Here is a 14,462-nt window from a genome sequence, read left to right on the forward strand (position 1 = left end):
CCTTGTCAAACTGGTACAGAACGAACAACGGTGACTGCATTCTGCGCCGTTACCCGCGCGCACGTATGAGGACTTCAAGAGGCGCGCTTGGGGCGCTGCCGCAATCCCAGCGTCGGAAGCCAGGCACAGAGATTCTAGATGAAGCCGTTCGTCAAACGCTAGTCTCTACTCCCGGGAAGAAGCTTCGTTCAAGGAGGATTTGACCGTGTTTGCGGTTAAGGGATGTATGTAAAGGTGCTCAGGGTATCATCTGCCCTCTCGGTGCCCCAGCGGTGTGCTGTCGTGCGTCGCCGCGCGCGTTTCGTGGACTGCGTTCTGAGGATTAGGTTCAAAGCGTTTCTTCCAGAGTGTGACAGATATAGGCGCCAGTCGGTCCATGCGCGTGCACACGTATTTCTGGTTTTTCGCGCGACACATGTGCAGCGATCGGGCCTAGCCGAACGTCGAGGGAGAGCGCAAATACATGCGCAGATGCATCACCAGTTCCGCGTCGGCCTCAGAGTAGTCACTCCACTCTTCGTCAGTGTGCATGCTCGCCACTGGCGGCGGAGGAGCCACTAGATCTTTCGCAGGGCGGTTCGTCACCTACAGGCGAACACAACGCAGAGAAGAGAGAAAGGCTCGACACCCACGCAGTCAGCTTCAGGTTTCCGATTGTACTGCATGCCCCGAGTACGTAATTGCCTCGAGTACGCAATTGCGCCGAGTACGTAATTGAAAGGAAAGGTTAACCGCCATTAAGCGCACCAGTCACCGTAGCTGTAGAGGAAAGCTAAATCTACAGTTTATCTCCGGTGACGCTGCAAAGCATATAAGGATCCGACTCTGCTTTGTCTTGCCTTGTCTAGAGACTGCGACAGGAAAACCTGGGCCGGGGAAACGAGACTTGCGACTCACGTGCTGGTACGCGGTGAGTTGCCGGTGAAGCGTCCAGAGAAGGAAAGGGTGATGCGGGCCGCATGCAGCCAAAACCCGGAGAGAGCGGTACCAGAGAGCCACGGCTGGGCGCGCCACGTGCGCCATCTCCGCGGAGCTTGACGGGGTGAGGACGATGCACTGACAGACCAAAGCTCCCTGGAGAGAACGAAGGCGCAAAGAACTCGAGAAGAAGCAGGCAGTGAGAGGGCCAGGGGAGCAGCCCGGTCTTCGGAAAGAAAACGCAGCGCGAGGCACACGAGCAACGCATGCGTCCATCCACGCATACATACACATACAAGAAGGCGAGTCACACGGACCCAGATGTGCGTCGATACCAAGAACACCGTCCAGAATGCCAATACGGAAACACATACATTTGGCGAGTACATATATATATATATATATATATATATATATACATCTATACGTTTATGTATATATATGTATATATATGGATGTGAATGTATATAGGCATCACCACGCCTACTTCTACACGTGGCTGGTGACTATGCGCTCGCGGTAAAACCACGCGGAGCATGGAAACCCAGCGGGGCTTGGGCCGAACAAGGCGCAAATTGGGAGGCGCCCCGAAGTCTGTGCGCGACTCCCGACAGACATTGTTGCAGCCTGGTCCACGCGATCGTCTTTCGTTTCCTCGCCTACCCATAAGTGGAGGATTTCTCGCGGCTGGAGGATCTCCAGAACGGCGCGTTGCGTGCATCGGAGACCGACGAGGGCGGCTGCAGTGCTGACCACGTCGCATTTCCACAGGTAGAAGGTTTTCAACGGACTCTCGTCGTCGCCTGGCCACTGAGCAAAGGGGACGAATCTGCCCTCCAGCTGTCGAGACACCTGCTCGGGTGTACCGAGAGCGAGCGCCGCGCGCATCTGAGGCCACCAGCGTTGCACGAACGCCGCGGAAGGAAATGAACAGCGCGGAGCGTCCGCAGCAAGAGACTGCGAAGAAGGCGCAGCAGCCGAGGCAGAAGGGGAGGATGTGTCGCCTGTGCGCTTCGCCCGTTCCGTCTCGCCGTCAGCCCGGCCTTCGTCGCCCGCGGGGGGATTCGCACCCTCCTGGACCGGTAGCACGCCGACAGAGAAGGTCAGATACGCCAAGATGCCAGTCAAAACAAACAACGAGAGGCCGCCGGTCGACTTGCACAGAATAGCGTCTCGAGGCGACAGGGAGGCAAAAACTTGCGGAGTGAGCGCGGAGGAAATGTTGAACGACGCGCTCGGCGCATGCAGCTGGTCAGGCGAAAGACCCGCGACCGGAAGAGGTATCTGCACAAGAGAGCAACCGCGAACGAGAGCGGAACCGTCCACAAGAACGCGAGAAGAGAGCAGATGAGAATAAAGACAGAGATGGAGCAGCGAAACGAGAAAAGATGAAGGAAACAGAGGAAAGGCATCGACCAGGGGATGGAGCTCTCAAGCTTAAAGGGCGAGGCAGAGACGTTCCAATTGGCAAATATGGACGGAGAACGATCCGCAGAAGAAGACACGATCGCACTCAAAACTGACTTCAAACACGACACACACTTCTTCCCTTGCTATTCGCTCATATATATATATATATATATATATATATATATGTTAATTAATTTATGGCGTCACATGCACGCCTCCACCGTGTTTGCATGCACGTCCATGCCTACATTTGTAAGAGAATGGAAGATATATATATATATATATAGATGTATATACATATATATATATATAAGGATGTATATGCTGAAATGGTTTGCCTGTTCTCTTTGCTGATTGACGCTCGCTCTGCCTCTGTGAGGCCATCTGGAGTTGTTTTTTACGGTTGCCGAGAGACTTGTTTTTTCCATCTTTTTCTGGAAGTGTCGTGTCGCGTTCGCGCGCTCGTACCTCGGTTTCGATGGCAGGCAGGAGAGACGCGTGCCAAGCTGCGAGAGCTCGCATCGTTTTTGCGCTTTCTTGCGTCGTTTCAGGAGGAGGCACGAGAGGGTCCAGAGCCGCTGACGCGAGGAGGGACGCGACCAGCGTGTGAATCTGGAAAAATGCTGGAGACGGATCGCGACAAAACGACCGCGCACAGAAAAGACGGAAGTGGACACGAGATGGACGAAGAAAGACGGAAAAGAAAGCAGAGACAACGAAGGAAAAGACGCTCTAAAGACTGACGCCGAAAGGAGAAGCAAAGACGCCTCTCGTGCATGTGAGGGAATCTCTGCGAGAGGATCCACCAGCCGCGCCGACGGTGAAGACACAGCAGACAAGAGACAAGAGAGAAGCAAGAGAAAAAAGGGACAAGAGAGAAAAGGTACAAGAGCGAAAGACAGAAAAGAGAGAAAAGGTACAAGAGCGAAAGACAGAAAAGAGAGAAAAAGTACAAGAGCGAAAGACAGAAAAGAGAGAAAAGGAGACAAGAGGAAGAGTTGGGGACACGGAGACAAAGGAGGACAGAGACGCGCGAGGGAGACAGGACAGCGCGGCACATCGAAGTGGCCAAGGTGAGACACGGCAGAGAGCATATCCGGAGAATGGAAAAAAGGCGACTTGCCTGTCCTTTGCTCAGGCTCGGGGGCAACCTCAGGGAAGAGAAAGAGGCTGCCCAAGAGTTCGACGGCGCCTGTCGCTATGGCCCAGTCGGAGCTGGAAAGACGAGAGAGACAGAAAGAGCAGAGACAACACCCAGGGCGAGACTTCGATCCATGTATTACGAGAAACGAGACTGGCAAAGAGTGCCTTGCCGCGTCTCTGGCCTTCTGCCATTCTTATGACATATACAGGCAACCCTCCTGTTTCCTGTGGTTTCTGCGTGTTCTCGGGCTCCGCCCATCCCCCTCGCTGGTGACGGTTGTCGCCTCCGCCGCTGCTTCGTTCGCTCTCTGAGACTTCACTCACCTCGCGAAGGAGAGAAGCGCCGGGAGGAGCGGCGCCGCAAGCGCGGGGGGTAAGCGCGTGCAGAAGACAGGTAGAAGCCGGAGAAACTGCAAAAAATCACGCTTCTTCAGCACTGCGTATGTCCGCCGCCGGTGACGAAAATACAGTTCCACGCGTTCAAAGGATAGAGAAGCATCTGTATGTAGACGTTTTTCACAGGGCACTTTGGAGGTTCACGGGATGCCGCAAAGAGAAGCGGGCGAGAGAGAGAGACGACGATCAGCAACAAGGCAGCGAAAACAAGAGAGGACGTTTCTTTCCCCCTCAACTCACGGTGTCTCCGAACTTGTTGGGTTCGCCGGCCAGCCAGGCGCCGCAGAGTCGCGCGGACGCCGCCAACTCGGCCTGCATGCGGTTTCTGGAAAAACAAGTTCGGCGCAAGAGAGGGGAGACGGAGCACGTGCAGAGAGGAGACAGAAACAAGACAGAGAGACAGGGAGACAAGAAGACCGGCGAAGAGACGATAGGCAGAAACGGTGGGGAGGCGAGGAAGAGACGATGAAAATTCGAGGGCAACGAAGGAAAGCAGAAAGAAGACACCGAAGTGGCGACGGGAGAGAAGCAGGCAGGGAGACGCGAGAAAGAGAAGACACAGAACAAAGAAAAAGGAAAAACAGAGAGCGGAAGAAGAGCGAAAGGTATTGAGCAGGCACGATCACGAATATAAGTGGAGATGCGAGGAACGCCCCTGAGAGCTCTAAAGAAAGGCGAACAGGCAGGGAACAGAATATCGAACGAGAGAGAAAAGTTGCGCCATGGGCGCGCAGGCGAGAAGAAAAAGAAAAAGAACGATGGAAGAGAAGACGAAGCCGAAAGGTTTAGGGTGCGTTTAGGCACGACTGCAAGCGGAGAACCACTCACGCGAGGACTGGCTGTCTCTGGAGTTCTTCCACAAAATCGAAGACCGCCTCCATCGCTTCGTGGACAGATTCAACCAGGCCGTGCTGAGAAACAGATCGAGAGGGAGGAAAGAGGAAAGACAAACACGGAGATATAAGGGAGGGAAACACAGAAGAACCGCACCCCGAACTGCAAAAGAGAGGTGGAATCGGACTGGCGCCGTAGTCAGGGGTTGCACCATTGGTGAGACGAGAACACAACCTTCGCACCTACTACTTGCATGCAGTTTTAGATAAACGTTTTGGCTCTATGGCCCTACACTTATATATGTGTATCTATATATAGTGATAGAGATAGATAGAGATAGGTATATAGATTGAGATAAATAGTTACATTAAGATAGACGTTGATAGATAGATATCGATGTGGCACCAGGAGAGCAGATGCATATCCTCCTTATGTGCATGTGCTTCACAGTGTTCCTCGTTCACACACACAAAATGTGCGTATAGCCATAGACATGGGCACAGGAGCAGAAAGACGCTCATACGTAGGTCATTCTTACATATATTTGTATATACATACGGAGGTATGTGTGTAAGGTGCGAACCAAATGGTTTTTCGTGAATATGCTGACACAAACGTATATGCACGTGTACACCTAAAGGGGAGATTAAGAAGCAGATGTATATGTATAGATTTACATGCGTAGAGTTGTTTCGACAAGTGTATGCATCTGCTTTCTATGACCCGCCTCAGTCGGCCGAGGGGTTTTTGGGCGCTGTGGATGGGATCTTTGAGCGCGCAGGCGCATTCTCACCACGTCGTGCGGCATGTGTTCTTCAAGGAAATCCGCTTCTTGCGAGAAGACTTTGACAGCTACATCCATGAAGGCACACGCAGCTGTGACCAGTCGCGCACGGTCCTCTCTCCCGTTCTGACTCAAGAACCACGACGACGAAGCGGGAGAAGCAGAGGCAGGGGAAGAGGAAGAAGAAGAGGAAGAAGAGGAAGGAGAGGAAGAAGCAGAGGCAGGAGAAGAGGACGGAGAGGAAGAAGAGGAAGAAGAGGAAGAAGAGGAGGAAGAGGAGGAAGAGGAAGAAGAGGAGGAAGAGGAGGAAGAGGAAGAAGACGAGCGTGTCTGTTTTTTTTCTTCGTCAAGGGCGTTGAGCACGTCGTCGAAATAGAGGCGAATCTCGACGGCACTCAGGCGTGTCGCGATCCGAAGGAGCTGTCGGCTCTCTGCACCGCACAAAGAAAGAGAATGAAAATCGCGAGGAACTTTTTTGTCTTCTGCAGGCCTGTTTCTCTTTTATCGCCTGCAACTCCAGGACGGGTCTTCGATTCAGGCGACCGCGCAAACGGGCAGAAGGCACCAGACTCGCGACATATGCGTGGGCTCTCGCTAGGTTTCGCTTTTCTTGCATGCTTTCTTTCTCGAGCGGTTTCTCTCTTGGTCTCTGAGTGGTGTCGAGCGGCTTCGCGAAGGCCTGTGTTTCGGCGAAGACTCGACGCCCGCCAGAACAAGCGAGCGGCCGACAAACCCGAGACGAGGAGACCGAACTCCGAATCTGGAGAGGTAGCGTCTCTCTCGCGCGCAGCGGGTACCCTCGAATGTCTCTGAGGTGCGTGGACACGAGACCGCACCGCGGCAGACGTCTGGGCAGGGAGTTTTTTCTCGCATCGTCCCGCGTTGCGGCGGGTCTTTGACAGAGCCGGCGAGAAGGCGTTCCGTCCCGTTCTCCCCGAGCGGTGTGTTTCTCTCACTTTTCGGAACTGCCCAGGAGAGCCCAAAGAGCCGGAGGAAGTCGCGCGCCACGTCGAAGGCGTCGGCGCGCGCCTTCCAAGGGAGTTTCCCTGAGAGGATTTCTCCGACTTTCTCTGCGAGAAGCTGCAAAAACACAGAGGTCGTCTGAACTGGAAAACGTCTGAACCCGAGCACTGCCGAGATCCTGTCGAAGCCACGCATCCGCAAACGAGACACGAGAGCGAACAACAGCAAACACCAGGAGAGGAGGCGCAATGCGAGAAGAGGGGTCGAGAGAGGCACAGGCGGGGAAGACGGAGGACAGCGGGAGCACGCAGCGAGCGCTGGACGAAGAGAAGCAACGGATGTGAGAAAACGGAGGAAGCGAGAAGCGCTCCCTTGGCGCAGCCTTGCGAGGTTCTTACCTCCGCGTTTTCCTTCTGGAACTCCTGCAGGCAAGCGACGGCGCCGCAGCGCTGCTGCCTTGCTTCGCCCTGTCGCGGTGCTCGTCTCTCGCCCTTTGTGGAGGCGAGAGACGAAGAAGACAGTTTTCCAGCGCTCGCTTCCGCGGCCGCCTGCTCGGCGGCCTCCAGCCACCGACTGAGGTGTCCCAGCGACAGGAGGGTCAGGGCGTTGGTCTGCGTCGTGGCGAGTTTCAGCAGCAGCGCGAGGTAGGTCTGCCGCGGCGCCTGAAAGGACAGAACGCCGAGGAACAGGGCGGAGAAGATCACTTCCTTTGCGATCGCGTGTGTGCTTCACACCCTTCACCCTCTTTCCGCCCCCCTCTCTGTGTCTCCCTCTCCTCGCACATGCTCTCAAGGGAGAAGAGAGGCAAGGAACAAACGGACGACAAACACCCAGGACACCGTGCGCCGCCTCTTGTCCTCTCTGCAGAATAAATCGACCGTTCGCCCTCCTCTCAAGCTTCGGCAGCAGGCCAGCGACATGAAACCACACATGACGTAGACTCGGTTTCACGGGGCGCTCGGCTGTCGGTCGCCACCGCTGTTTGGTTGACTCTCACCCTCTCTCGGACTCCACTGAAAGCGGAATTTCTCGACGTTCTTTTCTCCTCTCTGCTCCTTCACCTCTCTCTTCACACTCGTGCCCACCTTCTCCCGCTCGCCCTCGCGGGCTTGTACCATCTCACCATCTCCTCCCTCTCTTTCCCACCCTAAACAATGTTCTCTTTCTCTCCGTTCGCCTCTCGTCCTCTTCTGCTTCTTCTTTCCCTGTCTTCCCCTCTCTCTCTCCTTCCATTTCTCTGTCTCATTCTCTTCCGTACCCTCTCCCTTCCTCTCTCCCGTCCACTTTTCCCCTGGGCCTCTCGCCTCGTTCTTCGGCCGCTGTCCCCCTTTCCTGGGGTGCTCTCCACGGTCGCTCTTACTTTTTCTAGCGACGGCAGCAAGACGTCCGTTAAGCTGAAGGCGGCTTCGCTGGTAAGCTCGGCGTGTTCATTCTTCTCCCCTGTCCTATCTGCAAGCGAGACAGGCGCCTTTTTCGACGCCTGTTCCCTCTCTGGGCCTCGGCTGTCCCCCGCCCGCTTGCTCCGCTCCGCAGAAGCGAGGCGCAAGCCTTCCTCGTCGTTGGCGGTCGCCTTGGAGACAGCTCGGAGAAAGAGACTTTGGATGGCCTCTTGGTCCTCATCTTCGCTGTCGCCTTCCTCTTCGTCGCTGCTCCAGGAGGCGGACACATCTCCAAATTCCCTCGCTTCCCAGTCACGGTTCAGCTGCATCCCGTCTTCCTCCAGTTCGTCTGCATCTTCCTCTTCCTCTGCACGGAGGTTCTCGCTTCTGCGATTCCTCTCTTCTTCCGTGGAAGCCGGGCCTTCCCCGTTCAGCGCCTCCACGCTCGCATTCTCGCTCTTGAGTTTGTCGAGTTCTGCATCCATTTCGTCTAGCGCTGCCTCGAATTGTTGATGGAAGTCCTCTTCCTCCCGCTCGTCGTCTTCCCCACGCCACAGCCTTTCCGCCGCTTCTCTCAGAGCGCGCATGAAGGCGCGCCTTCCGAGGACCAGCGCAAATCGCTCGGTCACCGCGAAGGCTTCTGAAAGGAGTGCAGCGTCTTCATTTGCGTCATCTTCTTCCTCTTTCCGCTCGCGCCTCTGGGCCTCCCTCTCGGCTCCTCCTCCCTCCTGGTTCCCCCCGGAGCCTCCTGCGACGTCTGCGTCCTCGCGCTTCGCCTGCGCATCGTCAGGTGGACATACACCTCGGCCCAGGCGCGCACCTGCCTCCGGTTCCGTGGACCATTGTCCCTCGCGCAGCAGAAGGAAGCAAAGCGTCGCGAAGCAGGGACGCAGCAGACGAGCGGTCAGGCGCGCGTCGACTTGCGTGAAGGCGTGGAGGAGGCTCAGGGCGTACTGGCTGTACACCGGAGAAGCGAGGAGAACCTGCCGGAGAAACGAAGGCCGAACCGCTCTCAGCACAACGGCAATGGCCTGGGAATTCAGAGGACACGCGCCGACGGAAAGGCCTTCTTGCCCACACACGGCACCGCTGGGCGGAAGAGCCGACGAAGTCGAGAGACTCGTGAACAGGGAGGAACAGCGGAGGAGGCCTTGAAATTTCTCGCGCGGCGAGGCGCTCCGAAGAAGAGGCAGCAAAGAGCAAAGCGCAGGAGGACCACCAGAAGAAGAAGAGGGAAGTGTCGGGAGCGTCGCCATCTCTGATGGCTTCACAGGTCGATCAGCAAATGCGTGGACTGGGAAAGACACGGCGGCGCTTCTTCTCGGTTTTCCTGGAGTCTGAAACGAATCACGACCAGAAGGGGAGCGCCCCTCTATCCGCAACCGACGAGAAGGTCGAGGAAGTTGGCGGATTCACTGGGAAAAACGTTATCGGTTTCTTTCCCGGCGTTCGCCCGGCAGCTGTTCACATGACAGCGGGAGAACAGGAAAGAGAAGTGTCGAACGACCGCTGCAGATCCTTCCCGAGGAAATCTGCAAAAGAAGACATTCGGTGCTTTCTCACGAGCGCTTTCCTTTGGTTTTCTTCTGTTCCTCTCGCTCGATACCCTTTTTGCCAGGCGGCGTGGCTCGTGCCGTCGGCCAAGCGATCATCGACTGTTTTGCGGGAGTTCGCGGGCGCGGGGAAAAAGCGCGTTTCTTGGGAGTTTCGATCGTTGAGTGTCTTTCTCCTTGGCAGCGGCATTCGCGTTGCCTCAGTAGTGCGCTCGTTTCCTCGATTTTTTTTGGAACCCAAGCCTCCCTTTTTCGTCAGCCGACTTGAGCGGGGCGACACGGGACGGAAAATTCGCGAAAGGATGCACTTGCATCGGTGTGCAAAGGCCTTCAGAGAGGAAGGAAAAAACGCGTACACACAGTTGGAGGCTGGCAGATACACAAAAATATACGCCTTCGTCCTTTTCGGTAAGAGGCGACATAAAGATGTAGAGTTGCGCAGATGAAGATGCAGAGAACGGACAGCGGTCGTTTGTCAACGCAGGTCAGAAGCGTCGTCCCGTGCGGAAGATCGACTGCCGTTGCAGCTTGTCTCCCGCGGCGCAGGCGAGGAAAACCAACCCCTCACTCTGGCCAGCCTCCGCGGAAGTTGGCGTGGCTAGAAATTTGACGAACGGCCGTTTCACCTCGACACCGTCGAGTTTCCTCTAGAAACCCGAGAAACAGACCGCCCGCCAGGCGTGTGCGCCAGGCTGTCTTCCGGCCCCAGCGCCGACGCTCTTGTTGAGCGCAGCACCGGAAGACCGGTTTTTTCAAAGGGGGTACGAGTAAGGAGCGCGTGGCTTCACTGCAGAGAACTGCTTCTACAGAAGTGTGTTTCCGTCCTCGAGGGTGAAGGAAGGCAGGCTCAACGGGAGGCGAGAACTCCTGCCTTTTTCTGTGTTGGAGCGACTTCTTGCTGAGAGCCTGCGCGACCGGCCGGTCGCGACTGCCTCCGTGCGAGGCGCGTGACTTCGTGAGGAAAGAGAGACTGGAAACGTTTTGGGATGGGCTGGCAGGCTTACTCCTGCGCGTCAACACTTTTCTGTGTTTTTTGGCTGCGTTTGCCTCGTGCTCGGAGTCCGACCGGGACTCCAGCACACGCTGCGCGCGGTTTTGTGCTGACGAGAAGGCGCCGCTGCGGAACGCGCAAAATGGCCGATTGAAAAATGGGTTTTCGCACGTGTGCTCCTCTCTGCGGGGTCTTCCTGGTTTTCAGCTGGGCAGAAACGGCGCAGTTTGCTGCCTCCTCAGTTTCTCAGAACGTCGCCCTCAGACTGCGGCGTGTGTGAGAGAGACTCGTGCGGCGCCGCGTTCTCGTCGGCGCCACACGAGTCCGTGTAACGACTCTCAGTTCTCGTGTAGTTTCCGTTTTCGAACAGAGTGGTGAGGTGAAGAAACGAACGTGGCTGGAAGCATCGCTTGAGTTCTCGTCGTGCCCTAAACTCGGCAGGCGTCTGCCGCGACGAAGTGTCCTTCCTCTCTGGAGCTCTCGGTTCCCAAACGGGAACGTGTGGAACGGGCACCGCCGCAAGAGGGGGGATGTGTTGCGTGGAAAACGGGGCCGCCAGGGAGCGGCGCTCGTGCCCGGGGAAGGCATCCGAAAATACAAGCGCCTTTCCTCTCTTGAGGCTTTCGCGCGCCTTTCTGCAGCTAAAAACGCGACAGAGAGAGCGAGGCGGCGAAGGCTCCTCTGCGCCGAGAACGAGGAAGAGGGGAAGCCTACGGCGAGGACGGTGGGGTTTGTATTGTGGTGGCGGAGCCGCTGAGCGGTGGAATCTCTGCCTCTGTGTGTGTCTTAACAAGTTGGGTGCGAGACAGAAAAGCCGAGGATAAATGAGAAAAGCATTTCTCGAGAGAAGACGAAGGATCCGTCGTGTGTACGGATACCTTGGCGGGGGAGAGTGACGAATAAACACAACGGAAAAGAACGAGCACAGTAGGGGTCACACGCGGGTCATGCAAGTTGCATGCCCCTCTCTCTCGCTGACCCAAAAAAGCTGGATTCAAAAAGGGGCGACGATAGAGCGCAGATACAGTCCTGTGGTTCATCCCTCTTTGCCTCTGGTGACTCTTGGGGAGGAAAAAGGTTGCACGAAACACTGATTGTTCCAACTGTGTCTCTCGAATCCCTCTTTGTGCGGAGTCTCGAAACGAATTTCCGACTTTCACAAATTCCACAATGACGGACGTCGTCGCCCCGGCTCCGAGCTCCACCTCGCAAGCTGCAAACTCCACGGAAGGAGACGCAGCTGCAGGGAGTGCACGACCGGATAACTCTATCCTGGTGAGATTTCAGTTTCGGGCGAATCGACCTTTCCGTAATTCGAGCCCGAGACTTCCTTCCTGTCGGACAAGGCGTGCAGGGGCCGAACAACGCATGGGACCGCTTTTCCCCCCACTGAACCCTGTATCGTCGCACGTTTTTCGAGTTTTCAAAAGGAGGGAACCGTTCCGCAGCTGAAGAAGCCTTTTGCTCCGCACATGCGCGGAAATCCACGAAGCTTCTTCTGGGTTCTCTGCATATCGCCAGTGCATGTCCGGGAGGGAACAACGCTCCTCGGGCGTGTGGCGCTCGCAGCGGCGCAGAGAGGGTGGGGCCGAAGTCCGTCGGCACTGCCGAGTGAAGGGATTCCGGAAAAACTCCTGTCGCAGAAAGCACATAGTCTGTGTGTCGTGGACACAGCTTAGTGCACGGTCACAGAGTTTGTGTTCGAACCCGCCGGCCAAGGGGGACGTTTTTCGCACCTCTCTTGGGGGCTCTCCCGAGCTGGGATAGGGCATTCGTGCGGTGGGCGACGCAGACACACGGGGATTGCTCGTGGACTGTCCAGGCGGCAATTTCACTCACGGGAGGACGACGCTTTCACGTTTGCCGCCTTTCCTGAGCGCCGTGTTGTCGGAATGGACGCAAGTGGGGAGAAGGCGTGTAAACATGGGGTCGGAGACTGTGGAGATGTGTGGGATCGGAGACTGTGGAGCTGTGTGTGATCGGATGTGCCGGTGTGGTGCGCTGTCCGTCGTAGGTTTCCATGGATAAGATCCCAGGCTTTTATGCCCGCATTGGCAAGAGAATGCTCGTTGGCCGTGATGACAAACCTGCTTGCGATGAAGTCATCATCACAGGTGCGTACAGACGACGACCGCTGTGTTGAGTCGAGAAAATACAAAGCAATCGTGGCTGCTGGTGCGGGTGAGCAACCAGAGCGAACGGGGAAACTTGCCGCCAAAGTCTGGGGGGTCGCTCTTCTGCCGGCGCCAACATGCGCGGGTGTTGTCTCGGAATCAAATGAACGCCGGTTTGTAAGATCAAAACTTTTCCCGAACACAGCGGCTGGGCTCCCCTGAGAGCCGCCGTGTAGGTTGCTGGCGAGGCGCAACTTGATCGAAGTGTCCAGCTGAGGTGCGAAAGACCAGCAGCGACGCACATGCATGTGTGGCGATGTGTGAAGTGCTGACGCGTTGTGGCATCTTCTTGTTCTCTGAGGCGAGCTCTCGGGACCTCTCCACCGGGTGTGAAATCCTTTGTGCACGCGGTGTTCGGCCAGTTAGTGCGTGACACGTTTTCCCGGGTACAGCAAAGGCAGAAGGAACATTTCTCAAGCGCCGCTCGTTTATAAGGGAGGCAAATCTCGACACTGGTGTTTTCCTTTCTGTATGCCGGAAATGCAGAGAGAAACGTGACTGTTTTGGAGGGTTCGCTACGAGCTGAAACAGGCTTAGTGGATGCGGCGTCTTTCGCCATCGCCTTTGGCCCCGCCAACGTTTTCAGGTTTTCGAGTGTTGATCGCGGGGGTTTTGTTGTGCGATCTGCGTTTTGGAATGTCAAGGAACTGTTCTCAGTCTTTGCTGGTGCCCGGTTTTCCTTTTTTTTGTCTTGTGAACTCAGGGCTTGGCATGGCGACGAAGACCGCAATCGGCGCGGCGTCTCTTCTTCAGAGGGACAACTCGGCGACTATCACCAAGGTCGAAACTTCGTACTTCCCGTCCACTCGCACTGCTCTCAAGATGGTCCCGAAGATTACCATTGTGTGCACAAAGACGCCCGAGTTTGCGGAGCAAATCAAGAAGGACAAGGAGGCAGCCTTGATGGAGAAGTCCCCTACGGCGAATGCCGTTGCTGCGTGAGCATTTCGCGGGGTGCGCGAACCGTTTTTCGAGTTGCGAGAACGAACTGACTGGCAACACTTTCCGCAAGAAAAAAGACGTTCACAGCGCAAGAAACTGCGTAATCGGCGTCAAGCACTTCACCCTGTGTAGAGGACCTAAACATCCAGCCGCGAACTGGAGTCTCGCTACCAGGTTCCAGAAGGCGGCACAGGGATAACGCACCTCCGGCGTGTGTCTGTTCTCTCGCTTCCTACGGGTCAGGAGACGCCCAGGAGACTCGGTCACAGGTCGTGTTGCCGCGTGTGGATTGCCCGAAAGCGAACGTTCTTTCTGGAGAAGCCGCCGCTTCAGTATTCTGCTTTCGAGCAGTTGAGAAATCTCGTCCCGCAGATCCGGTCCTGTCAGGAAAGCTCGCCAGAGAGGCCTCGAGCACATGCGGAGAGTGGTTGTCTTTGTGTTTCGTAGTCTCGGGGGATGCGCTGGCCCGATAGAGCCTGCGTTCGTTCGCGTTCCTTGCACATGCGAGTTCCCGTTTTTTCGTTTTGAACTGCTAGGCCGAAGAGTTTTTTGGTCTGCCTGTTTGCATTCAAACTCTCGTGGCGCTCCGTTTCTGGAACATTGTAATTTCCGACCCTGGCGGTCTTGCCCGAGAGGCAGCGCGATCGGCCTCGTGAACGCAGGAGTGCATGCGTGATATGCCTACTGACACCTCGAGTTCACGCACACTGTGTTGGACTCGGCGCGATGGGTGTAGTTTGAAGAGAGCGACGAGGGCCAGCCGCCAGGAAAGACGTGGCTCGACGCAGCTAGCCCCCAAAACGCGCTACGGATATACAGCAGGCAGTGTCTCGACAGCGATTTCTCTGCGGGGACCCGTTCCTCACAAGTTGATACGGTCGCACTCAGTTCGGCAAGACCCGTCTTCTCGTGTGCGTAGAGGACAGCGTCTTTTCATGTACACGGACGGCCCCAGGCACACACACGACATTCGCT

General features: G+C 56.1%; 2 protein-coding genes across 2 annotated transcripts; one reads left to right on the top strand and one right to left on the bottom strand.

Annotated features, from left to right (window-relative positions):
• Positions 1-432: 432 nt before the first annotated feature.
• On the bottom strand, positions 433-9,083 carry NCLIV_061550 (conserved hypothetical protein; the record flags this gene model as incomplete). Its single annotated transcript, XM_003885707.1, has 10 exons — positions 433-585; positions 898-1,074; positions 1,582-2,202; positions 2,797-2,940; positions 4,108-4,192; positions 4,696-4,778; positions 5,495-5,916; positions 6,442-6,565; positions 6,847-7,110; positions 7,809-9,083. 10 exons carry the CDS (start codon positions 9,081-9,083, stop codon positions 433-435), a joined length of 3,348 nt encoding a protein of 1,115 aa, XP_003885756.1.
• Positions 9,084-11,541: 2,458 nt separating this feature from the next.
• Positions 11,542-13,487, top strand: NCLIV_061560 (conserved hypothetical protein; the record flags this gene model as incomplete). Its single annotated transcript, XM_003885708.1, has 3 exons — positions 11,542-11,646; positions 12,386-12,485; positions 13,249-13,487. 3 exons carry the CDS (start codon positions 11,542-11,544, stop codon positions 13,485-13,487), a joined length of 444 nt encoding a protein of 147 aa, XP_003885757.1.
• Between the last annotated feature and the right edge of the window lie 975 nt (positions 13,488-14,462).

Source organism: Neospora caninum, chromosome XII, assembly GCF_000208865.1.
Source record: "Neospora caninum Liverpool complete genome, chromosome XII".
NCBI lineage: Eukaryota > Apicomplexa > Conoidasida > Eucoccidiorida > Sarcocystidae > Neospora > Neospora caninum.